At 44.9% G+C, this 27,818-nt stretch overlaps 1 protein-coding gene across 3 annotated transcripts in view; it reads right to left on the reverse strand.

Moving 5' to 3' along the window:
• LOC139566287 (partitioning defective 3 homolog B-like) overlaps positions 1-27,818 on the reverse strand; it is a 184,292-nt gene that overhangs the window by 79,744 nt on the left and 76,730 nt on the right. For all 3 annotated transcript variants that reach the window (XM_071387365.1, XM_071387364.1, XM_071387366.1), the window contains 6 exons: positions 22,728-22,867; positions 22,238-22,366; positions 15,176-15,361; positions 11,457-11,648; positions 5,547-5,706; positions 837-972 (listed from right to left, as the gene is read on the reverse strand). In XM_071387365.1, the coding sequence (XP_071243466.1) occupies positions 837-972; positions 5,547-5,706; positions 11,457-11,648; positions 15,176-15,361; positions 22,238-22,366; positions 22,728-22,867 (943 nt within the window). The remainder of the gene's footprint in view (positions 1-836; positions 973-5,546; positions 5,707-11,456; positions 11,649-15,175; positions 15,362-22,237; positions 22,367-22,727; positions 22,868-27,818) is intronic.

Below are 27,818 nucleotides of genomic sequence, written 5' to 3' on the forward strand. Positions count from 1 at the left end.
ATTCACTTAGTTTAATACATTTAGTCAAAATTACCAATATCAAAGATCAAAATGGGGGGGGGGGGGGGGGTATTTAAACAACCTTTATTTAACTAGGCAAGTCAGTTAAGAAAAAAATTATTATTTACAAAAACAGCCTTTCGGTTACATGGCCCAACGCTCTAACCACTAGGCTACCTGCCGCCCTTTGATCCTCTAACTTTCTCACTCAACATTATTCATAACTCATTATCCATAATGATAGTGAAATAGCTTTGTAAAAAACAAATGTGACTTTTGAGCGTGTTTACAACATTCGTTTTCCCCACAAGAATACACATTTACTGGTATAATAACTCTAGGAACACCTTCCTAATATTGAGTTGCACCCCCCTATTTGCAATCAGAATAGCCTCAATTCGTTGAGGAATGGACTCTACAAGGTGTCAAAAGCGTTCCACAGGGATGCTGGCCCACGTTGACTCCAAAGCTTCCCACAGTTGTGTCAAGTTGGCTCGATGTCCTTTGGGTGGTAGATCATTCTTGATACACACGGGAAACTGTTGAGTATGAAAAACCCAGCAACGCTGCTGTTCTTGACACAAACCGGTGCGCCCGGCACCTACTACCATACCCCGTTCAGAGGGACATACCTTGGACCTATCTTTGTCCAATAAGAAATGTTTGTTTTCGTTTTCCGTTGCAGAAAGTTTTGCTACGATGTACACCAATGAATATGACCAATGTCTAATTTTAAAGGAACTTTAAGGTCTGCGTCCCAAATGGCAATCTATTCCCCATGTAGCGCACTACTTTTGACCTGGTCTGGAATTCAAACAGGGCCACAGTGTAATTACCTCCGGTGAGGTTGTGTTGTGTATTGGAGTTTAGCGTTCATCTCCTCCACGGAGCTAGGCGAAGGCGGCGAGGGGAAATCCTCTTCCATCTCCTCCTCTTCCTCGTAATGGGCGTGGCCACCATTAGTGGGAGGAGCTGGATTGGGAGAGGATAGGGACAAACAGCACAGACAGACACACATTAATCAGAAATTCCACCAGTGACCAGTGCCTTTAATAGAGTAGGATGGAGTGTTTCATCTAAGGTCAGTTTTGAGTCTATCGCCCTAAAGACTACGGTTAGGATCGAGGGTGGTTAAGCTGAACCTAGATCAGTGCTGACAGGCAACTTCTACTCTAATACTACCGTGTCAAGCACACATGAAATCTCAGACACATGAGGAAGGTCTATGCCATGTAAATACAGGATCACATGTGGCAAAAGTGATAGTCCTGTTATAAGAGGAAAAATATATCTTCCTCTGCCTAGAGATAAAGCAGTCATCACTTTCATGAAGGGCCACTGAGACCGGAGGCATTGTCCCAAATGGTACCCTAGTTCCTATATAGTGCAATACTTCTGAGCCCGATGGGCGCCATTTGGTATACAGCCATTGCGTTGGAAGCTGTGTCAATGCTAGCTGTCTGTAAGACTGCCTGCCTAGGACAGTGATGCAGTGATACACACACTCAATCATCTGATGGAGCCAAACAGTATTGCACGCACGCACGCACCACTCTGTACGCCTCATGAAACATGTACAGAACACACACAAACACAGCACACAAACACCCCCCTAAGTGCGTTAGAGTAGGAGAGAGACAAGCTACAGCGATATGTAGAAAGTGTGTCAAATTGAGCAGTACGTGAATTTCAGTGGATAAAGCTAAGGCCATATAATGTTGCGAGCATTTCCACTAGGTACTACTACACATGACAATACCTCGTACACTGCCACAGCAAAAAGTACCTTCTGTATTTCTATTTCTATTTCCCTCTGAAAGCACAGGCTTTGTGTGGGCTTCCTGCACTCTCCGGGGAGGTAAAGAAAAAAGCCAAAGATTTTAAATGTAAAACAGTTTGTAGTCCTCTCTTCTGCTGCTCGCACAATAGTCCGTATGCAAATCCGGCCCACTTGGAAGCCATTTCATCAGCATAATGATTCCAAGGTCAGAACTTTGCACATGAAAGCGAGGGAGATACGTACAGGGAAAAACATGGCTAATGAGTCACCCCCCTCGCTATAAATAGGTGCAGATGAAGTTAAGTATAAAAGTGAAATGGAGTGGGTTGGAATATGTAGGACGTGGTACATTTGCAAACAGCAGGCATACTGTTTGTAGTGTGTGGTCATGAGGAGATGTGGTGGTTCAAAGCTGTGATGATATAAATACACACAGTCAAAAGTTTGGTCAAACCTACTCATTGCAGGGTTTTTCTTCATTTGTACCATTTTCTACATTGTAGAATAATAGTGAAGACATCAAAAACTATGAAATAACACATATGGAACATTGTAGTAACAAAAAAAAGTGTAAAACAAATCAAAACATTTTATATATTTGAGAATGTTCAAAGTAACCACCCTTTGCCTTGATGACAGCTTTGCACACTCTTGGCATTCTCTCAACCAGCTTCACCTGGAATGCTTTTCCAACAGTCTTGAAGGAGTTCCCACATATGCTGAGCACTTGTTGGCTGCTTTTCCTTCACTTTGAGGTCCAACTCATCCCAAACCATCTCAATTGGGTTGAGGCTGGGTGATTGTGGAGGCCAGGTCATCTGGTGCAGCACTCCATCACTCTCCTTCTTGGTCAAATCGTCCTTACACAGCCTGGAGGTGTGGCATTGTCCTGTTGAAAAATCAATGATAGTCCCACTAAGCACAAACCAGATTGGATGGCATATCGCTGCAGAATGCTGTGGTAGCCATGCTGGTTAAGTGTGCCTTGAATTCTAAATAAATCACTAACAGTATCACCAGAAAAGCCCCCCCACACCTCCTCCTCCATGCTTCACGGTGGGAACCACACATGCGGAGGTCATCCGTCTCACAAAGACACAGCAGTTGGTACACAAAATCTCAAATTTAGACTCATCAGACCAAAAGCAGATTTCCAGCGGTCTAATGTCCATTGTCCCTTGGCCCAAGCAAGGCTCTTCTTCTTATTGGTGTCCTATAGTAGTGGTTTCTTTGCAGCAATTCGACCACGAAGGCCTGATTCACGCAGTCTCCTCTGAACGATGTGTCGGTTACTTGAAATCTGTTAAGAATTTATTTGGGCTGCAATTTGAGGCTGGTAACTCTAATGAACTTATCCTCCTTTCCTCATGAGAGCCAGTTTCATCATAGCGCTTGATGGTTTTTACGACTGCATTTGAAGAACCTTTCACAATTCTTGAAATGTTTCATATTGACTAACCTTCATGTCTTAAAATAATGAACCGTTGTTTCTCTTTGCTTATTTGAGGTGTTCTTGCCATAATATGGACTTGGTCTTTTACCAAATAGGGCTATATTCTGTATACCACCCCTACCTTGTCACAACACAACTGATTGGCTCAAACGCATTAAGAAGAAAATAAATTCCACAAATGACCTTTTAACAAGGCACACATGTTAATTGAAATGCATTCCAGGTGACTGCCTCATGAAGCTGGTTGAGAGAATGCCAAGAGTGTGTGCAAAGCTGTCATCAAGGCAAAGGGTGGCTACTTTGAAGAATCTCAAATATAAAATCCCACAAGTTGGATTGGCTTGATGGGCACTTCTTACGTAACATACGGTCAAGCTGCTCCCACAACAGCTCAATAGGGTTGAGATCCGGTGACTGTGCTGGCCACTCCATTATAGACAGAATACCAGCTGACTGCTTCTTCCCTAAATAGTTATTGCATAGTTTGGAGCTGTGCTTTGGGTCATTGTCCTGTTGGAGGAGGAAATTGGCTCCAGTTAAGCGCCGTCCACAGGGTATGGCATGGCACTGCAAAATGGAGTGATAGCCTTCCAGCCTTCACGATCACCTTTACCCTGTACAAATCTCCCACTTTACCACCACCAAAGCACCCCCAGACCATCACATTGCCTGCACCATGCTTGACAGATGGCGTCAAGCAGTCCTCCAGCATATTTTCATTTTTTCTACGTCACACGAATGTTCTTCTTTCTGATCCGAACACCTCAAACTTAGATTTGTCTGTCCATAACACTTTTTTACAATCTTCCTCTGTCCAGTGTATGTGTTCTTTTGCCCATCTTAATATTTTCTTTTTATTGGCCAGTATGAGATATGGCTTTTTCTTTGCAACTCTGCCTAGAAGGCCAGCATCTCGGAGATGCCTCTTCATTGTTGATGTTGAGACTGGTGTTTTGCAGGTACTATTTAATGAAGCTGCCAGTTATGATGCGTCTGTTTCTCCAACTAGACATTAATGTACTTGTCCTCTTGCTCAGATGTGCACCGGGGCCTCCCACTCTTTCTATTCTGGTTAGAGACAGTTTGCGCTGTTCTGTGAAGGGAGAAGTACACAGCGTTGTACGAGATCTTCAGTTTCTTGGCTATTACTCGCATGGACTTGCCTTCATTTCTCAGAACAAGAATAGACTGACAAGTTTGAGAAGAAAGTGCTTTGTTTCTGACCATTTTGAGCCTGTAATCGAACCCACAAATGCTGATGCTCCAGATACTCAACTAGTCTAAAGAAGGCCATTTATTGCTTCTTTAATCAGAACAGTTTTTAGCTGCGCTAACATAATTGCAAAAGGGTTTCCTAATGATTTATTAGCCTTTTAAAAGGATAAACTTGGATTAGCTAACACAATGTGACATTGGAACACAAGAGTGATGGTTGCTGACAATGGGGCTCTGTACGCCTAAGTAGATATTCCATAAAAAAATCTGCCGTTTCCAGCTAAAATAGTCATTTAAAACATTAGTAGTGGTACTGTATATATAATGTACACACACACGGTATCTCTGTGCATTCAAATTGCCATTGATACAATGCAATTTTGTTCATTGTCCGTAGTTTATGCCTACCCATAACCATAACCCCACCGCCACCATGGGGCACCTTGTTCACAAAGTTTAAATCAGCAAACCACTCGCCCACATGACGCCATACACGTGGTCTGCGGTTGTGAGGCCGGTTGGACATACTGCCAAATTCTCTAAAACGACGGAGGCAGCTTATGGTAGAGAAATTAACATTCAATTATCTGGCAATAGCTCTGGTGGACATTCCTGCAGTCAGCATGCCAATTGCAATCTCCTTCAAAACTTGATCCATATGTAGGATTGTGTTTTGTGACAAAACTGCACATTTTAGAGTGGCCTTTTATTTTCCCCAGCACAAGGTGCACCTGTGCAATGATCAAGCTGTTTAATCAGATTCTTGATATGCCACACCTGCTAGGTGGATGGATTATCTTGGCAAAGGAGAAATGCTCACTAGCATGGATGTAAACAAATTTGTGCACAAAATGTTTAAAAGAAATTGTGGGTATGGAACATTTCAGCTCATGAAACATGGGACCAACACTTTACACGTTGCGTTTTCTTATTTTTGGTCAGTGTATATAACTGCTGTGATTAAAAAAAAATACATTGTACAGCGTCTTAAAGGCAAGTGTGAATGTTTGCGTGTGTGTGTGTGACTGTGTGTAAGTCAAGCATCAGTATGAGTGTGTCCATCTCTTCTCTAGTTCAGGCCCTACTGTGTCCTCTCACCTCTAAAGCTGGAGTAGATGTTGTTGGGGACCATGGGCGGCTGGCTGGACGGCTGGGGGCTGGGACCGTTGCTGTGGTGGTGGGACTCCAGAGCTGCAGCTAGAGCCGGGGGTCCGGAGGGGCCGTCTAGGACCTGGTGGCTAGCCGCCTCTTGGCTCTCCTGTCACAGCCAGGGGGAGAGGAGCAGAGGTGGACATTAAATCATTGAGTGAGAAAAAATATACATGTGCTTCTTAATTGAAAAGTTATGAGGACAATAAGTGCATAGTGTAGATGCACATATGTTGTGTTGAAGTGTACTTACGATCATAGAATATCTTTAGAGTGTCAGAGCACTATATCTATGACTACAGTTGGAGACACAGTAGCCGCTTACCCACTATCATTCTATTTCAGTTCGACCCATAGTGGGCTAGCATCAGAGAAGCTTGAAAACCGAGACCCTCAACACGCCAGTGAATAAGAATGTGCCACTCTTCCATTGACTTCAGCCTGAATCTTCCTTATGCTCATGGGAGACCTCAGGAAGTAATCAAATCCCTTATTTGGTCTATCAATTTTCAAGCTTATCTAGCGGTAGCATGCACTGGCTTGCATGTGTATAGTATCAGCATCTAAAACGGCTATTGCACAGTACCAACGCACTATACACAAACCCTACCTAATGCACTGTGCACGAACTCTACCTAATTCATATTGAAATCATAACAGACAGCTTCCCATTGGCTTACATTGTGTTTGAGTGTGCTTCATCAGTAAGAGGACAGTAGCACCACTGAGACTCGCTGTTTGGTTGAGGGTTGGAAATGGAGTAATTACGTTAATCCCTCATGCTGACGACAGGCATGTTATCGGACAGTCTCCACCGCCACAGAGGAGCAGATGGAGAAGCAGATAGAAGCCGCATCCCAAATGGCACCCTGTGGGCCTTGGTCAAAAGTAGTGCACTACGTAGGGAATAGGATGCCATTTGGGATGCACCCAGACAGATAGAAAGGGCTGGTGGCAGAGTGAGACGTACTGTAGATAAAAGATGAAAGCCTCTCCTTTGAGAGCGATGGTGTGGTGGGATCTACAGCCGTCACACACACACACAAATAAATGGATAGACACAAAATCACCCACACCCTGTCTCTCTCCAACTCTGTGGGTGTGTGGCTATGGGCTTTGCATCATTGTCACATTATACGTAATGAGCAGTAGTGGCGTAACGCGTTCACCGTCTTTATGTGCTAACTCCTTTCATTAGGCCATCATCCTCATATCAAAGGGGATTTTCATTGTGTGCGTTCGGTAGAACAGTGTGTGAGTTAGGCTTTTGGGGGGGGGGGGGGGGGGTGTCCGTTGTGCTTTTGTTCCTGCGTGCAGTCACACACACGTTCCCAATGGTATCATTAGCGGCAACCACGGCTCTTTACATGTATTACTGTCACACACATCTTCGTCTGTCAGAATGGCTCACACCCACCCACCCACACACACACGGTACCGCTCCATCCATCCACCCATCTGTCTCATGGGTCTTTGACAGCCAGGCAGAGCCATCAAAGCAGCCAGAGAGGAGCTCACGTCCTAATCCACAGAACAATAAGAACCTGCTGGTCAACACAATGAGGATATGGAGGGAACACCCCTCTGAGTTGGTAGGGTTAGAGAGAGAGGTGGGGGTCCTGGAGCTACCCTCAAGGCTTTGGGCTTTCATCTTGGGGTCTCGTTGTCTGATAAGATTAGGCCTAGTGTGAGTGTGTGTGTGTGTGTGTGTGTGTGTGTATGTGTATGTGTGGATTGCTGAGTGAACATAGGCTGAGGCCTATGGCGATATGCAGTGAGAACTGCACTGGCAGTTATACAATTTTTCTACAGGCTCTGAGGGAGTACCCACACACACAATTTCCCATGGCAATTTCTTAAGACTGCACCACTGCCCTTTCCTCATGCCTGACATCCAGAAGGGCTGTGGCCAAGGAGAGACTGACAGGAGGACACAAAAGGGGAGGGTCATTGGTCACACCCATTTAATCCCATAACCCCTTGCTGTCTCATCTCATTCTCCACCCTGCCCCTCCATTATACCCTACCATCAGACATTAACACCGTAATAGTTTATTTTTTCTAGTCTTTCTTCCTTCACCAATAGCTACCCCGTCACGGTTCACAATGCTTCTGAGTGGCTGTTGTGATAACCCAAGATGCAGCTGTCCACTAGGGCAGGGATTTACAAACTTTTCCACTCGGGGCCCCCCCTCCCAGCATTGGGGAACATCCCGCGCCACCCGTGCGCACGTGACATGTCTATTTCTATGGGCACAAGCACTGTTAATGAGAGAAACTGTTCACACCCCTCTTGTTGGTGGAGATGATTTTGCAGGTTTAAAGCTTATTTCCTGCAATTCTACACATTTTGTCATGGGGTGCAAAGAAATTGTCTAATGTGTATTTGTCATATTTGAGTGAAGTTAAAAGGAAACTGCACACTGCTCTTGATATTTGAGTGACAAAAAAATTACAACAATATCTTCTATCTAAAAAAACAGAAAAACTTTTTTAAAGTGACATGGACTAGTTGATCTTTGCATTTCTGACAAGGTATAAATACAGTAGAAGTCGGAAGTTTACATATACCTTAGCCAAATACATTTAAACTCAGTTTTTCACAATTCCTGACATTCAATTCTCGTAAAATTTCCTGTCTTAAGTCAGTTAGGATCACCACTTTATTTTAAGAATGTGAAATGTCAGAATAATAGTAGAGAGAGTCTGGTTTGTAGGCCTCCTTGCTCACACACGCTTTTTCAGTTGTGGCCACAAATTTTCTATAGGATTGATGTCAGGGCTTTTTGACGGCCACTCCAATACCTTGACTTTGTTGGCCTTAAGCCACAACTTTGGAAGTATGCTTGGGGTCATTGTCCATTTGGAAGACCCAAGCGTTAACTTCCTGACTAATGTCTTGAGATGTTGCTTCAATATATCCACATAAGTTTCCTATCTCATGATGCCATCTATTTTGTGAAGTGCACCAGTCCCTCCCGCAGCAAAGCACCCTCACAACATGATGCTGCCACCCCTGTGCTTCACGATTGGGATGGTGTTCTTCGGCTTGCAAGCATCCCCCTTTTTCCTCCAAACATAAATGGTCATTATGGCCAAACAGTTCTATTTTTGTTTCATCAGACCAGAGGACATTTCTCCAAAAAGTACGATCTTTGTCCCCATGTGCAGTTGCAAACCGTAGTCTGCCCTTTTTATGGAGGTTTTGGAGCTGGGTGGCCTTTCAGGTTATGTCAATATAGGAATCGTTTTACTGTGGATATAGATACTTTTGTACCTGTTTCCTCCAGCATCTTCACAAGGTCCTTTGCACTTGTTCTGGGATTGATTTGCACTTTTCGCACCAAAGTACGTTCATCTCTAGGAGACAGAATGCGTCTCCTTCCTGAGCGGTATGACGGCTGCGTGGTCCAATGGTGTTTATACTTGCGTACTATTGCTTGTACAGATGAACGTGGTACCTTCAGGTGTTTGGAAATTGCTCCCAAGGATGAACCAGACTTGTGGAGGTCTTGGCTGATTTCTTTTGATTTTCCCATGATGTCAAGCAAAGAGGCACTGAGTTTGAAGGTAGGTCTTGAAATACATCTACAGGTACACCTACAATTGACTCAAATGATGTCAATTAGCCTACCAGAAGCTTCTAAATCCATAACATCATTTTCTGGACTTTTCCAAGCTGTATAAAGGCACAGTCAACTTAGTGTATGTAAACTCCTGACCCACTGGAATTGTGATACAGTGAATTACAAGTGAAATAATCTGTAAACAATTATTGGAAAAATGACTTGTGTCATGCATAAGGTAGATGTCCTAACCGACTTGACAAAACCATAGTTTGTTAACAAGACATTTGTGGATTGGTTGAAAAACGAGTTTTAATGACTCCAACCTAAGTGTATGTAAACTTCCAATGTCAACTGTAGCTCTGAGGTATACAATGACTGACATGACAAGAGGAACTGATGATGCACTACCCAATTACAAATTGCACCTTATGCATTCTACTACTACAATATTCAATAGTACGTTTAAAACAAGACTGAGTTTGCCCCACAGTTTGGGAACCACTGCACTAGAGAACATCACAAACGTTGACTTCTTTATTAACTGAGAATGAGTACAAATCAGTAACAAAACCTTGTAAATAATTGGTATTAGTGCAAAAAACAACAGCCAAGTATGGAAAGTCTGTCTGTATTATATTGTCATGTGTCTGCTATGTTGTCGTATTGCTATAGACCGTTTATATAATGCTTTTCCTTTTCTGACTGTGGAATTCTGAAGTGCATATACTTACAGAAAGAGGACAGTGCAGTAAACTACCGTAATAGAAAACATGATCATCCCTAAGGGGAAAATCCGTTTTCCAAATTTCTTTGGCCTGTTTAGATGAGACTGAGTGAGCCACTTGACTGTGTGTTAGGGGTCAGTATGGGGGATAGGGACGATACCCAGCGAAGAGAGAGAAGAATAAGCCCCGAGTGAGAAAGAGACTGACAGATAGAAACAATCATTCCAAAGAGAGATGGAGAGGTATATAAAGATCAGGAAAAGAGAGGACATGAGTACTAGCCAGTGGAAAGCAAGGAATCACCACACCACCACAGTGAAACAGACAGACAGCATGCAAGAGGAAGACTTTAGGAAGACTCTTTATTCAACAAAGGACTTTTGTGAGATTAAAAACACAACATTGAGTGACAGGTCTGGTGACAAGTGAACAATACAAAAATAATGAAAGTAAATAAATAAGTTAGTAAAACACAAGAAACAGAATAGGTTTAAAAAGCATTTCAGGGATATTGGCAATATTGCCAGATTGTCAGTAGCATTGCAGACAAAGATTTGAAGACAGGGAAACAACCAGTGGCCATTTCTGTGCCCAACTATTGTCGGCAAAATGATTGGTAACTTTTTAATAATGATCAATGACACGCATTTAATTATTCATAAGTAGTGCACAGACATTTTCTCCTGAGTTTTAGTCACAGCGGGTTTTTGGTTAACAGTCATTGCCTGTATGAAGGTGGTCATTGTGGGAAGAGGGAACAGTTTTGGGCAGGGGAAGGAGTTAATGCTGCACACACACACACACGCATAAATACACACTTATCAATAAATGTACACACACACACACACACACACATCAAACATGTATGTGTTCTCTCAGAGTCCTCCTGAGAGCCTGTGGTGGTGATGTTGATTCAGGTCCTGGTTGTGTGTGTAGTTGGATCCATGTGCGTTTCTGTTCATGTCTAAGTGGTTGTGTGTTTTGTCGTGTCTGTGTAAGTCACCGTACATTGCCCCTGTCAGCGCCCTTATGCTCTCTGCATAGGCATGTGTGTTGCTGATGTGTATGTTGTCGGGTGAGTGGCTACGTGTGTGACTGCGTGTGTTGTCATGCGTTTGACTGTGTGTGTAACGGTTTGTGTGGCTGTGTACGTTGTCGGGTGTGTGGCTGCGTATAGGTCTGTGTGTGTTGTCAGGTGTGTGGCGGCGTGTGCATTCCCGCGTGTATCTGTCGACATTGTCGTCTAAGGACCTAAACCTGTGCGCGTTGCTCTTTACATTGCCTGTCTGTGTGTTCTCCTGTGTGTTTACCTGCGCCAGGCCTTCAGAGTAGCTGTGCGTGCTGCTCTGCACCTCGCTGTGGGCTGCGTCTTGCGTGTGTTCGTGTATGTTACCGAGTGTTTGACTATGCAAGTTCCCTTGCGTTGTGTACCTGTGTGTATCACTAAGTGTATAGCTTTGAGCTGACCCCTGCATATATCTGTGCCTGTGTCGGAGACCCCTCGGGTCAGAGGCTCGCCGGCGAAGTAGTGAACCACGGTGATCGTTGTCCCGTTCGTAGCGTACCTGGGCGTTGGTGTTGTGGGCGGAGCCAGATGAGGGGGCGGGGCGGAGGAGCACCAATTGGATGGTGCCGCGGGCATTGCCCTCCCAGGACATGGAGTGGCGTAGGGTCTCCATGGCGACGTGGTTGGAGCGGCCTAGCAGCGCCTCGCCGTTCACCGCAATCAGCTGGTCGTTGACCCGCAGGCGGCCGTCCTGGAGAGAAGAGTTGGTGGGAAATGGTGGAGGTGGGGGGAGAGCAGTGAGAGAGAAAGAGAGGGGCAGGAACAATGATAGAGTGAGAGGGAGAGAAAGAGGCATGGAGAGATTAAGAAGGAGAGAGAGATAAGGAGGTGGAGAGAGAGGGAGATAATTTGTATGTAGCAGCTACTACAGACCAAGACACACCTGTAGATCTGAGAGAGAGAGTGAGGGAGAGACAGAAACTGAAATACAGAGACATGGCCAGAGGTACTAAAGACTCCTTAGTGCCACCAGCCCCATCACGCCATTAGTCACCACTGACCTCTGACCTCAGTCATTAAGCAGCCCCCGCCAGGCCCTGACCTCTCACACCGCCAATAACCTTCTGATCCTATCAGATCACACACACACAATTCCCAAGACAAACACACACACCGCGTACGGGCAAGCAGAAGCCCACGCACACACACACACAGAGAATCACACATGTGTGCGAGCAAGCGCACATGCACAAACACACCTGAAAAGACAAGCACAAACACACATGTTTGTTTCGCAATACTTGTTGGGTTAAACAATTGAATCCCATTTAAAATCCTATTTTTCCAAAACCCCTAAACCTAACCTTAACACCAAACCTAACCCCAATTCTAAACCTAACCGTAATTGTAACCCTAAAGTTAAATAAAAGGTTAAATAAAAATATATATAAATAAATAAACCTAACCCCTAAGCCTCTTTCCTTGTGGGGACCAGCAAAATGTCCCGACTTCTGGTCCCCACAAGGATAGTAACCCCCACCCCCACCTCCACACACACAAACAGTGTCAGAAATGGGTTAGGTCCCAGTTTCAGTGTGAGGCTGTGGCTTCTCCTCCCCTGGCTGCCTGTAGAGAGACTGTGACAGCCAGAGAGAGAGAGACACTGGGGACAGACAGAGCGTCTCAGCCCTCCCTGCACACGCTCATTAGCTATCCTCTTTCGAGTTTTTAATTAGCACACACACACACACACACACACACACACACACACACACACACACACACACACACACACACACACACACACACACACACACACACACACACACACACACACACACACACACACACACACACACACACACACACACACACACACACACACACTGCAGGGAGGGAGCCTGCACCTGCAACAACAGGCAACACACAAGAAGAGAGAGAGACGCGCACATACACACCTCGGCCCCCCACACCATACGCACTTTCAATTTATGCTAAAATATCTCTACTTTCTCTCGCTCCAAGTTTGCCTTTTTTTATCTCTCTCGGTCTCTCAATCTTCCCTTTTCCCTGTTTATTGTTTTTGAAAAAAGGGTTGGACTGAATCACTTTGAGAAGGCAACCAGAAGAGGAGATGGAAGATAGAGGGAATGACAGCCAAGCTGTCATGGTCAAAACATAAAATGGGAAGAGGTCTGTCCATGATAGGGCCAGACAGGTCCTACAGGCCCTAGTTCAGTCGCACCTGGATTACTGTCCAGATGTGTGGAGGGACATACAGTACCAGTCAAAAGTTTGGACACACCTACTCGTTCAAAAAGTTTTTCTTTATTTTTACTATTTTCTACATTGTAGAATATTAGTGAAGACATCAAAACTATGAAATAACACATATGGGATCATGTAGTAAACAAAAAAGGGTTAAACAAATAAAAATATATGTTATATTTGAGATTCTTCAAATTTGCCTTGATGACAGCTTTGCACAGTCTTGGCATTCTCTCAACCAGCTTCATGAGGTAGTCACCTGGAATGCATTTCAATTAACAGGTGTGTCTTGTTAAAAGTTCATTTGTGGAATTTCTTTCCTTCTGCGTTCTTCTGCATTCTTTCCTTCTGCGTTTGTTAAAAGCCAATCAGTTGTGACAAGGTAGGGGTGGGTACACAGAAGATAGCCCTATTTGGTAAAAGACCAAATCCATATTATGGCAAGAACAGCTCAAATAAGCAAAGAGAAATGACAGTCCATCATTGCTTTAAGACATGAAGGTCAGTCAATACAGAACATTTCAAGAACTTTGAACGTTTTTTCAAGTGCAGTCGCAAAAACCATCAAGCGCTATGATGAAACTGGCTCTCACGAGGACCGCCACAGGAAAAGAGGACCCAGAGTTGCCTCCGCTGCAGAGGATAAGTTCATTAGAGTTCATCCAATTGAGATGGGAAAAGCAGCCAACAAGTGCTCAGCATATGTGGGAACTCCTTCAAGACTTTTGGATAACCATTCCTCATGAAGCTGGTTGAGAGAATGTCAAGAGTGTGCAAAGCTGTCATCAATGCAAAGGGTGGCTACTTTAAAGAACCTAAAATATAAATATATTTTTATTTGTTTAACCCTTTTTTGGTTACTACATGATTCCATTCATGTTATTTCATAGTTTTTATGTCTTCACTATTATTCTACAATGTAGAAAAGAGTAGAAATAAAGAAAATCCTTTGACTGAGTCGGTGAGTCCAAACTTTTGAGTGGTACTGTAGGTAAATTGCATTTGGTCCAGAACAAAGCCGAACATATCACGCCTTGATGTACACGGAGGGGAAGTGTCAGTAACATGCATGTCAATCTCTCCTGGCTCAAAGTTAAGGAGAGATTGACAGCATCAATATTGGTCTTGGAGCGAGGTATTGATGTGTTGAAGGTGGCGAACTGTCTGTTCAAGCAGTTGGCACACAGTTTGGACACTCATCGGTACAACATAAGACACGGAACCAGAGGTCTCTTCACATTCCCCAAGTCCAGAACAGAGGCTTGGAAAAACACAGTATTAAATAGAGCCATGACTACATGGAACTCTGCCACACCAGGTAACTCAAGCTAGTAATAAAACCAGATTTTAAACAACAGCTAAAAGAATACCTTACTGCACAAAGGGGGCTGTGGAATGGGGATCCTCATAAATACCAAATACCTCAGAAAATAGTTTATAAGTCCAGTTTCAGGCTTCCATCGAAGCTCTGATGTACTAGTATCGCTTAAGTACCTCATCACCCTGTTCCCAGTGCAGACCTTATTTACACAGGGACACAACACCTGTGGAAAAAGATGGGAACCAGGGGAGTTCAGAGAGTAATCTATCCACTCCAAGTGTCACTACAGAGATGGAGTGTGCCCTTCAGTGGAAGATGCTAGAAAGGGCCCCTACTCCCGATCCACAAAAGTCTGAGCACAATGCCAGAGGGACGAGGTCAATGGGGTCACCAGGGGTCAGAGGTCAGGGGAACTGAAACAGATGTGGGCTTCAGACTGGGCAGGACTGCTGAGTGTTGGGGTTTACAGAGTAAAGAGAAACAGATGCCACAGAGAGCGGAAGAAAGAGACAGTAGAAAAGGAACCAGGGTGGAGATAGAGAGAGAGAGAGCAAGCTGAGCGAGAATTGGAAAGCGGAAAAGACAGACAACAGAGAAAGGGAGATAGACTGAGAGAACAGAAACAGTGAGATAGAAAAAAAGATGGAAGCAAAAACAGCACATCAGATAGTTCATTCCTGCTCCTGTACCTTGTAGGCGGCCCCTCCGTGAATGATGGACTTGATGAAGATGCCCAGGTCCTCGCCCTTCTCCCGGGACTTGTTGCCCTTGAGGCTGATGCCCAGGCCGGCCGAGCCCGTGTCGTTCAGGGGCACCTCGAACATCAGCTGCTCCCGCCCATCCTCCAACACCAGGGGGCTTGCCTCCTCCCCTTTCTGAAAGAGGGATAGAGAAGGACGAAGAGGAGGACAGAGAGAGAGATTGTTCTGATATTGAAACAAGCATAGTGCAGTCAATAAAATTAAAAAATACAATGCTGAGAGTGAAATAGACAGACACAGAAAGAGAAACACCTCATCAATGTGAGAACGCATCGAGAGAGAGAGAGCGGGAAAAGAGGACGAAAGAAAAAAGGGGTATGGGAGAGGTTGAGGGAGAAACAAAAACAAATTAAGAGGGATATTTGCATTACGGATCCAAGGTGGTGAAAAACAGGGGAGGGGAGGAAGAATAAAAAAAGAGGGAGATGGAGCAGGTGGTGAGAACGAGAGAACGAGGGAGGCAGAGAGGTAACTCCATTTGAACATGAAAGGCACAGACGGAGAGCGTGCCATTTCAAAAGGAAACATAATAACCTTTTTATACATCCTTCTTGAGAGCGATGGAGGGAGGGCGACAGGGGGATCATTTAAAAGTAATAACCCATCCCTGGAGATACCCACTCTCCCATTCACTCTCTCGCCCTCTTTTCACTCTCCTCCTTCCTCCTACTCTTAACGTGAACAAAATGACCCGGTGGTACGGGGAGCGAGAATTGGCTACCAAATGAAAGAAAGAGAAGACAAAGAAATGGAGACAAAAGAAAAATGTCTGTCATTATGACAGAGCGGTGAGAGAGAAAGTGGTGCTGGGGTTTTGTCACCAGGGAAACAGGCCTATAAAGAGGTGCTTTGAGGCTCTTTTCACGTCGCCGGCCTATTTTCCTGTGAGGAGAAGAGCGAACAACGCAGGTGAGGAAAAATACTGTGTACTGTATACGTTTACATTTGTTAACAATAATTGTGTGTGTTTTAAACAAAGGGACACAGAGACTGTACTGTGTATGTGAAGTGTCTGTGATAAAAAAAAAACACAGCTGCCCAATATAAAATCCAAAAGCTCATTGAGCTGCTTTCCTTCATACCTTATGTTATTGGAAGCAGATGTATTTTGAACCTCCCAGGTTGCCATACAATATGGCCAGCGCTCTAGCGGCAGGAAAGAGCGGCTCAGTGTAGCTTTACTGGCTTCTCACTATAATCCCACTGGTGTTGGGTGACATGCACCTGAGTCCTGAGGATGCCCTTGTTTAGCCAACAGAACAGCCCCACTGTTCTCCCCCCCTGGGTCCTCAGCCTACCCCCTCAACCCTCTCTTTTCCTGGGTAGACCCCCTAGGCAAATGGGCAGTCTAGTCTGGGCCTCCCTCTCATGGAGCTCCATCACGTCAAGCTATTGTGGAAGCTCCATTGTACACTGAGTAGTAAAGATGGGAAGCTTTCATTCTGAATGCGGCGCCATTGAGTCTTCATTCAACGGAGTCAATGAGAAGACTGGATCCGGCAATCCAGCTCAGACTAGACACTTTGACAGTTGACGTGACAGATGGACAGGTCTCTTTGGGCATATCTATCCCTGACACACATCCATAAGGGAGAGGAAGGGAAGAGGAGAGGTGGAATCTAAAGAGACGTAACAGCTGCAGGATATTCCATTGTCAGCGTGAGGGGATAGATGTTCCAGCATCACTTTGTAACTAAAGAAGCGTTCCATTTTTTTGATGAATGTCTTCGGTTTGATCTGTTGATGCAAAGAGCTGTCTTATTGGGTCACTGTGTGGTGGGCTGAGTTCAAAACACACACACACATCAGATATGTCCACCGTTCTTAAGGGAATAAAGCACATTTATACAGCCAACTAAATCTCCCGGTGTGAGACACACACCCCTGGTGGTCCACAAACACACATAAATAATCCCCCCCCCCCCACACTAATATCCCGTAATACCTTCCTTAGGGGCCAGACCCTTCCATTCCTGAGCCCTGTGGCTCCGCTGGCGCACAACACGCCTCATTGTCTCTGCTCAAGTGCTCGTTAACAGGCTTTAAGAGGAGGGGAGACCACCCCTGATCAGAGGAACGAGGAAGACAAAAGGAACCTTTCTACCCATGGGGAAGAAGAAGAGGTGGGGGTGTAAGGAGACCGATTAATACACACTCTTGTCAGCCGGGCTTCTGAATAGACGCTTTCAAAGATGCAGATTAGCGACGAGAGCGACATTCAATTAAGATGAGATATCTCTCGCCGCCGCTCGATCGGAGACGGACGAAGTCTGCCAATTATGGGAAGTAATGTTGGGTTCTTCTGTTCTCTGTACCTGTTCCTCGGTAGTGGGAGGAGAGGAAGCCAAATTGCTGATGTTTGGGATAATTTTAGTGTGTGTGCGTGCGTGTGTGTGTGTTTGTCACCTTGAGTGGTTAGTTACCACAGTTCCAGGACACAAGCATCCTGGTGCCAATCCAACAATGAGAAAAGAAGTGCAGAGTGGAGTGGAGCAGGGAGAGGGAGCTGACAGGTCTATGCGTGATGGGTATGCAGACGTATTAGGTGACCGCCACGCTGAGCTTGTCCGAAGACAGATGGATGGACGGACAGACAAAAGGAGCGTTGGACCACTTTTAAAGGCGAGTCGAGACCTTGGATCACAAATAACTACTCAATATTATTTGTAAAATCAGTCAGTCTCAATTTATCCATGATACATCGCGGTTTTAATTCTCTCGAACACGACCAAACATACAGGTCTGGCTAGCTGCAAGGCCACTACGCTTCCTGTCTCATGACCACACTTCCAGGTTAGCCTTGTGTGACATGACCCCTTGATCCTGCCCAGGGCACATCCATCCATCTCCCCAACCATAAATCCACATCACATCCAATCCAATCCGAGGGACAAACTAAACACTGACAATCAAGTCCAGATCAGGTTTAATCATCAAGTTTTTCTTGAAAAGGCGAGGATCACACCTAAGTATAGTCCCAGGCTTCGCTTTCGGCACCCGATCGCCTATTCTTATTGTCTAAGTAACCGGAGTCACGTTCTGCACATGTATAAAATGAAATTGAATTATCATTTTGCTTCTAAACAAGGGTCTCAGCTCCTCTGACGGACAGCACAGTTTGTGATTTGATTGAATATTCCCGAGCAAGTGTCAGTCATTTAGATGGCAGTTTACTCTGAGTGTACAAAACATGGAGAACCCCTCCCCCCTTTTGCCCTCAAAAGGGCCTGAATTCCTCAGGGATTCGTCATGTTGACTCCAATGCTTCTCACAGTTGTGTCAAGTTGGCTGGATGTCCTTTGGGTGGTGCACCATTCTTTATACCGACGGGAAACGGTTGAGCGTGAAAAACCCATCAGCGTTGCAGTTCTTGGCACACACAAACTGTTGCGCCTGGCACCCACAACCATACCCCGTTCAAAGGCACTTACAGTTGTCACCCTCTGACTGGCACCCACACACAATCCATGTCTCAATTGTCTCAAGGCTTAAAAATCGTTCTTTAAAATTGTCTCATCCCCCTTCATCTACACTGATTGAAGTGGATTTAAAAAGAGACATCAATAATGGATCATAGCTTTCACCTGGATTCACATGGTCAGTCTAGGTCATGGAAAGAACAGGTGTTCTTAATGTTTTGTATACTCAGTGAACTGTACGTAAGTTAAATAATGACATCATCCTAAACGTAAGTATTGAAAGTGCAGGGAAACATCAGCAGGAACTGCACCACTGTTTTAAGGTCCTAGGATATGGCCATGAACCCCTTCCAACAGCATAGTGGGAGTCATTCGGTCTCTGTGTGAATGACAGGATATCCAGCTGTTAATCCATCGCTCGCTAAACCATGTTTTTCTGCTGAAGAGCTGCACGGCAACAACTATGTCAACACCTCACAGAGGAAGACAGGGCAGTTAACAAAGTGTGTTCTCCTCCACAAGGAACAGAGGGATGCTTTTCTGAGTGTGTGTGTGTGGGGGTTGGTTCTTCTATCCTTGAGAGGAACTAAAATCCCCAAAAGCCCCCACAAGGATAGTAAAACAAGGAAAATTTTAAATTTAGGGGTTAGAATTAGGATTACAACTAGGGTAAGGGGTTAGTGGTTAGGTTTAGGAGTTAGGTTGAGGTTTAGGGTTTGGGCTACAGGTTTAGGTTAGGGTTATGGTAAGGGTTAGGTTAAGGGAAAAAGGGATTTTGAATGGAAATTCAATTTATGTCCCCAAAAGGATAGAATAACATAATGTGCGTGCAAGCTATGCCCTCGTGTTGCTGACAAGCCCAGAGGTGAAATATATTAGTTTTCTATGAACTGCTAAAAGCTCATGGGAAAATATATGTTGCCATCAAAACATAGATGTGTGTGTGTGCTCGGACACCACACACACAAAACCGGAGATAGCAGTTCTTTCATACAAGTAAGGGTGGATAGGACATTTGATTACAATAGTGAGGGATGTAATGTAGTTGAGTCTAACTGGCATTTTAAAGTCAAATTCTGATCACATGCACATCTTCACACAAATGCGTTGCAATCTCATCATTTGGTCTTTTCATATTTTAATCTTGGACTCATTGAAGAAGACGCACCAGGTTTTCCGTTAGCCAGTAAATGGCCTATAAAAAAAATGAAACGCAGATCAAAAAAAATTGTTATCCCGAGTGAACAAAACTTGGTGTCACTACAGCCCTGGGTTCGATCCCAGGCTGTGTCACAGCCGGCCGTGACTGGGAGACCCATGAGGCGTTGCACAATTGGCCCAGCGTCGTCCGAGTTAGGGGAGGGTTTGGCCGGCGGGGATTTCCTTGTTCCATCTCGCTCTAGCAACTCATTGTGGCGAGCCGGCGCCTGCAAGCGGACTTCGGTCCCCAGTTGGACGGTGCTTCCTCCGACACATTGCTGCGTCTGGCTTCCGGGTTAAGCGAGCAATGTGTCAAGAAGCAGTGCGGCTTGGCAGGGTTGTGTTTCGGAGGACGCATGGCTCTCGATCTTCACCTCTCCCGAGTCTGTAGGGCAGTTGTAGCGATGGCACAAGACTAACTACCAATTGGATATCACGAAATGGGGGAGAAAAGTACAAAAATATATTTGTTGCCGGCCAAATTGTCTATGAGAAAAAAAAAGAAATATGCAAAATAATGCTTTTTATTAATTGACGGAAATACCAATGAATGTGCTCCAACTATAGACTTCATAGGCTAATAAATCCTCAAGCTGCTTGGAAATGAGTGACAGGTGTGTGTGTTTCTATTTTTACTCACGCATAAGACACAAGGTCCTCATAAGGGACTTCAGCTAAGGTGTACCCTGACTGGGCAAAATTGGCGAAGATTGTGTTGATTGTCCTTGTTTCCAGTGTGCTCGTTGAGAGGGGATTCTTTCTCCAAAACAGAGTAAATACGGCCTCAAGATTGCGCCTTCTTGTGGATGAAGTACCAAGGCTGATGGGCACTGCAAGCTGCTCATGGACAGTTTAGACTTCCCAACAGCAGCGGTTCTGTTGGGGGGGGGGGCATACCATGGTTCATTTAGCTATTTGATTTTTACATTTTAGGTCCCCTTTAGGTATGAATTATTTGAGGTGTTTTGGCCTTCACTACTATAGCCCATAGAAACATATGCACACACAGCTATAATGGCCTCTGGGAGATGCTAACCCAATCACATTAGAATGGGTCGGGGAGGATTTTGGGAGTGCTTTGTGAGTGCAGCTGCAGCATCAGGGTTGTGACCGAGGCATAATACGGAGAGAAGACGAGTGTTATACATGTATGCATCAACTGTACAACGGACCACCATTGCATCAAAATGTGGAAGTTTAAGGTATTGGAATGAGTTGCGTGTGCATGTGTGTGCGCGTGCCTGCCTGCATAAGTTCTGTGTGTGAGCATTGTTGAACTTGAGTGAGTGTGAACATGTACATGAGCTTGAGGGACATCAAACTATCTTTGAGGAAGAGACTTGCAGAGAAGATAAGGAGTTTATCTTTAAGGGCCTCTAACTTCAACAGCCCAGATAAAGACAGAGTTCAAAAGAACAAGACAAAAGAGGAATTCAAGAAGCACCTAAGTGTGGATGTTGTGGAAATGTAGGGTATTTTAATGAGGGCTAATGTGAGCACTGTGTGTGTGCATGTGTGTGTATGTGCATGCATACTTGTGTGTGTGTGCTTGAGTGCGTGTGTGTGCTTGAGTGCGTGTGTTTGCGTGTTTCCATACATCGTTCACTACAAAGCGTCGGAGTTGTCCCTCCTGAATGCTTTGAAGTTGAGGAAACTGAATAATGTGAATAATCACAGGAGTAGTGAGTGGCACACAAGGACAGAGCGCTGTTTCCGGAGAGGACCAACACACTCACACACACACACACACAGTTATACACAGGATACACACACAAGCTGCTGTAGGGTACCACCTTGGCAGCTGACGGGCAGCTTATTTAGATAAAGGGGTAAAAACACGCCACTCAGCGAGGAGTCAGAGAGGTCTCTGGCCACATCTAAGCGGTCACTTAACACCCGTGTGTGTCGACACGCACCACTTCCTGCGAGGCCGCAGGGACGTGTGTGTGACTTCCTGTCAGCCTCTGAGTCAACAAACCCAGATAAGGGCAGGAAGAGGAATGGGGCGCTGGGTACGTGTGCTGGGCCTCAATGGGTGGGTGTGTGTGTGTGTGTGTGTGTGTGTGTGTGTGTGTGTGTGTGTGTGTGTGTGTGTGTGTGTGTGTGTGTGTGTGTGTGTGTGTGTGTGTGTGTGTGTGTGTGTGCTTGTTTTGTAGGTGAGGGCATGCGTGCAGGGGGCAAAAGGGCAGTTCAAAGAGGTTGAACGCCCTTCAATAGTAATAGAAAGAGAAAGACGTTTTGAGGGGTAACAACATTTTTAAGACAAAGAGGGGAAAGGTGGAAATTCCTGGTAACCTATCTGCATCAAAGATCATGCAGAGTCAAGAGCAATTGGAGGTGGCTAGAGAGAGATAAAGGTGTGTGTTCTCACCAGCTCTCTGGGTAGGAAGAGATCCTCTTGTCTGACCACCACCACAGAGACACAGTCCCCCTGCTTGGTGCTGCGCAGCATGGCCACCAGCTCCTCCTGAGTTCGATCAGTCATGTCTACACTGTTCACCTACACACACATCACAGGAAAGGGTTCCAATGTGTACAGTATATACACAATGTGCTTCACAGTGCTTATAAATACTTGGAATACATACTTCCACCTGGATATTTAAAGTTTTAAATGACCACCTTCCGGAAAAAAATACAACTAGTTTATCAGCAACAGACAGCACTGTTTGAAAAAGTGCTTCCTTCCTCCATTCCATGAAGCAATCACTGATGATTAAAAATGAATGGACTGGTGAATGCCATGATTTGGAACACTTGAGTTCACCTATCGGATCATGCCGAATCAGTTATTACTTCAAGGATGGGATGGCAGGAAGGATGCACTTTCAAGGAATTCAAAGGTCAAATGAGTGTTTCACCTCCAGGATGCGGTCGCCAGGCTGCAGGCGGCCATCTTTGATGGCGGCGCCCCGGGGGAGGATGTTCTTGATTAGGATGGGCCCCGGGCCATGGACCGTCGAGTCCCGGGTCACCACGGTGAAACCTAGCCCCTCGGTACCTGGAGAGCGAGAGAGGGGAGGGGAGGGGAGAGAGAAACAGGGAGTGAAAGAGAAATATATATTATTTAAAGGAACGATAGAGGGACAGAGAGAGAGGGAAAGAAAGAGAATGAAAAAGAGAGGAAAAGAGATGAAAAAACAGGAGAGAAATAGAGTGGGGGACAGAGGGATTTGATCAGTTATCCTGATCGTCTTTGCTATACTATCTTTCCCATCCTTGATTTGATTGATTAGCATCCCCATTGGGGTCTTACTGGGGTCCGACATAACGAAAAAGAGACTGCACTCAAAATACTTTACAATTTACATACATTTAAAAACATTAACATGTAGTGTGTGTGTGTGTATCTATCAGTTACACATATGTCAGTACATACACACAACAAGTAGGTGACATGGGGAGGTGTGTTGTGCCGTGAGGTGTTGCTTTATTTGTTTTTTTAAAACCAGGTTTTCTGTTTACTTGCGCTATATGAGATGGATGGGAGTTCCATGGAATCATGGCTATGTATAATACTGTATGTTTCCTTGAATTTGTTCTGGACCTGGGGACAGTGAAAAGACCTCTGGTGGCATGTCTGGTGGGGTAAGTGGGTGTGTGTAGACTATGCAAAGAATTCTGAATTTCCAAAACATTGTTTCTTATAAAAACAAGTGCTTTCCTCAACTCTTAGCCAAGAGAGAATGGCATGCATAGTATTAATATTAGCCCTCTGATTTATTTTTATTTCACCTTTATTTAACCAGGTAGGCAAGTTGAGAACAAGTTCTCATTTACAACTGCGACCTGGCCAAGATAAAGCAAAGCAGTTCGACACATATAACAACACAGTCACACATGGAGTAAAATAAACATACAGTCATTAATACAGTAGAAAAATAAGTCTATATACAGTGTGAGCAAATGAGGTGAGATAAGGGCGGTAAAGGCAATAAATAAGCCATGGTGGCGAAGTAAATACAATATAGCAATTAAAACACTGGAATGGTAGATTTGACAGTAGATGAGTGTGCAAAGTAGAAATACTGGGGTGCAAAGGAGCAAAATAAATAAATAAATACAGTAGGGGAAGGGGGTAGTTGGGTGGGCTATTTATAGATGGGCTATGTACAGGTGCAGTGATCTGTGAGCTGCTCTGACAGCTGGTGCTTAAAGCTAGTGAGGGAGATAAGTGTTTCCAGTTTCAGAGATTTTTGTAGTTCGTTCCAGTCAATGGCAGCAGAGAACTGGAAGGAGAGGCGGCCAAAGGAGGAAATGGCTTTGGGGGTGACCAGTGAAATATACCTGCTGGAACGCGTGCTACGTGTGGGTGTTGCTACGGTGACCAGCGAGCAGAGATAAGGCGGGACTTTACCTAGCAGAGACTTGTAGATAGCCTGGAGCCAGTGGGTTTGGCGACGAGTATGAAGCGAGGGCCAGCCAACGAGAGTGTACAGGTCGCAGTGGTGGGTAGTATATGGGGCTTTGGTGACAAAACGGATGGCACTGTGATAGACTGCATCCAATTTATTGAGTAGGGTGTTGGAGGCAATTTTGTAAAAGACATCGCCGAAGTCGAGGGTCGGTAAGATGGTCAGTTCTACGAGGGTATGTTTGGCAGCATGGGTGAAGGATGCTTTGTTGCGAAATAGGAAGTCAATTCTAGATGTAACTTTGGATTGGAGATGTTTTATGTGAGTCTGGAAGGAGAGTTTACAGTCTAAACAGACACCTAGGTATTTGTAGTTGTCCACATATTCTAAGTCAGAACCGTCCAGAGTAGTGATGCTGGACGGGCGGGCAGGTGCAGGCAGCGATCGGTTGAAGGGCATGCATTTAGTTTGACTTGTATTTAAGAGCAGTTGGAGGCCACGGAAGGAGAGTTGTATGGCATTGAAGCTCGCCTGGAGGATTGTTAACACAGTGTCCAAAGAAGGGCCAGAAGTATACAGAATGGTGTCGTCTTCGTAGAGGTGGATCAGAGACTCACCAGCAGCAAGAGCGACATCATTGATATATACAGAGAAAAGAGTCGGCCCAAGAATTGAACCCTGTGGCACCCCAATAGAGACTGCAAGAGGCCCGGACAACAGGCCCTCAGATTTGACACACTAAACTCTGTCGGAGAAGTAGTTGGTGAACCAGGCGAGGCAATCATTTGAGAAACCAAGGCTGTTGAGTCTGCCGATGAGGATGTGGTGATCGACAGAGTTGAAAGCCTTGGCCAGGTCAATGAATACGCCTGCACAGTATTGTTTCTTATCGATGGCAGTTAAGATATCGTTTAGGACCTTGAGCGTGGCTGAGGTGCACCCATGACCAGCTAGGGGTAGCCAGGTGGAAAGCATGGCCAGCCGTAGAAAAATGCTTATTGAAATTCTCAACTAAAGTGGATTTATCGGTGGTGACAGAGTTTCCTATCCTCAGTGCAGTTGGCAGCTGGGAGGAGGTGCTCTTATTCGCCATGGACTTTACAATGTCCCAGAACTTTTTTGAGTTTGTGTTGCAGGAAGCAAATTTCTGCTTGAAAAAGCTAGCCTTGGCTTTTCTAACTACATGTGTATATTGGTTTCTAACTTCCCTGAAAAGTTGCATTTCACGGGGGCTGTTCGATGCTAATGCAGAAAGCCACAGGATGTTTTTTTGTTGGTTAAGGGCAGTCAGGTCTGGAGAGAACCAAGAGCTGTATCTGTTCCTAGTTCTAAATTTCTTGAATGTGGCATGCTTATTTAAGATGGTGAGGAAGGCATTTTTAAATAATAACCAGGCATCCTCTACTGACGGGGTGAGGTCAATATCCTTCCAGGATACCCGGGCCAGGTCGATTAGAAAGGCCTGCTCGCTGAAGTGTTTCAGGGAGCGTTTGATAGTGATGAGTGGAGGTCGTTTGACCGCTGACCCATTATGGATGTAGGCAATGAGGCAGTGATCGCTGATCGCTGAGATCTTGGTTGAAAACAGACGAGGTGAATTTAGAGGGCAAGTTGGTTAGGATGATGTCTATGAGGGTGCCCGTGTTTATGGCTTTGGGGCTGTACCTGGTAGGTTCATTGATAATTTGTGTGAAATTGAGGGCATCAAGCTTAGAGTCTAGGATGGCCGGGGTGTTAAGCATGTCACAGTTTAGGTCACCTAGCAGCACGAGCTCTGAAGATAGATGGGGGTATATAATGAATAATTATAATGAAGAACAAGACGTGCCGCTCTGTTCTGGGCCAGCTGCAGCTTAACTAGAGCTGTGTTAGAATACTCATACTAACCGCACTATTTGGTCATAGTATGGATATAGTTAGTATGCAAAAGTTCCTGGATGTCGTCCTAAATTCGCCTAAATATGAAGTATACATGCAGAGGACACTATTACCGTACTTTAGGGCCCATAATGCAAATCTTCAGGAAATGGGCGTGTCTTCACATCGTTTTCAGATTTGAAGTAAATGGTGGAAAATATGCAGGCAAAGTACAACAAGAGTGGATACAAATTCATTGCTTTGACTAATTATGACAAATGCTAAGGAAATGTTGAGAAATGTAATAAAGTAATGACTTTTCACATAAGTTACTTTACACGTTGTGTTGGCTGACAATTTGTTAGCTACGCTGTCCTTACGAACCACATAACATGTCATTACATCAGTATGTTCGCTAAATACCAAACGTCAGTTGGCTGCTTATACATCAAACGTGCCAGTATAACTATAGGCTAACTAACTACCCACCCAATGTTAATCGACTTGATTATATCCCGTCATTCTTAGCGTAGCTAAATGGTATAGTCGTTGTGCGTTTTCAATGGACATTCGGGTGCGTTCGTAAATTCGCTCTGGCCATCTACTCCGATTTCAGAGCACTCTCGTCTGAGTGTACCAGGCCGAAGAATAATGACTTTACAAGCGCTCAACACCCGTTGAATATGGCCGTGTCAGTAAACGTCGGCAAAAAAAGCGTAATTACATTTCTGCCAGAAGCACAGTTACAGTCACCAACGCTCTGGATAACCAGCTCTGTTCGGGATAGTAAAATGGTCAGAGTGGTCTCATTTGTGTCTGGAAGTAGCTAGCTAGCTAGCCAACATTAGCACGGGTGCTTGACTGCCGTTGTAAGGTCAGAACGCTCCAATCAACCCTACTCCTCGGCACGAGCGTCCAGTGTGCGCTCCGAGTGCGAAGTGCTCTGAATTTACAAGTGCACTCTAGCAATCCAGACTGAATTTCAGAACACACCCAAATTGGTAAAATGTCTAACTAGTAATTTGTTATGCTAACTAGCTAGCAAGAGCACCAACTTCCGCTAGACAGGTGAAGAGCAAGTACGCGCAACTGAAAGGGTACTGTTCGTTTACAGTATACTAAAATGAACTAATAGTATATATAGTATATACTCATTATGTATGGGTATTCGGACACAGCTTAGGTCTTTCTTTGTAGCACTTGATCATATGACTGAACAATAATCAAGATAAGATGAAACTAGAGGCTGCGGGACTTGCATTGGTGGAGTCAAAAAAGCAGAGCCTTTCTTCAATACGGACAGACCTGTCCCCATCATCATGACCCCACATCATCCCATCACGTCGCAATAAGGTCACTTGGTGTGCCAATAAATGGAGGGCGACATCTCTCCACTCACCCTGCATTCTGTGTGGGGCTTAGTGGGTTCCTCCTGAGTAAACTGGTGATCAACTTCCACTGGTCTGCTGTGGAGCCCTCTCTGCTGGCACCCTATTCTCTTTAAAGTGCACATGGGTCCTGGTCAAAAGTATTGCACTACAAAGAGAATAGGGTGCTATTCGGGACAAGACCTCAGCCACAAAGCCAGAGGGACAACTGTTTACTTATGTGGATTAAGAGGAGGGCTGCTTTCAATTTCACGTGTGAGCAGGCCTCACACTGCCTGATGGAGGAAGGTGAAGGGAGAGAAAGAAGGAGAGGGGAGGGAGGGAGAGAGAGAGAGGTATCCTGAGATATCAT

Source organism: Salvelinus alpinus, chromosome 38 (genome assembly GCF_045679555.1).
Source record: "Salvelinus alpinus chromosome 38, SLU_Salpinus.1, whole genome shotgun sequence".
Classification (NCBI taxonomy): Eukaryota; Metazoa; Chordata; class Actinopteri; order Salmoniformes; family Salmonidae; genus Salvelinus; species Salvelinus alpinus.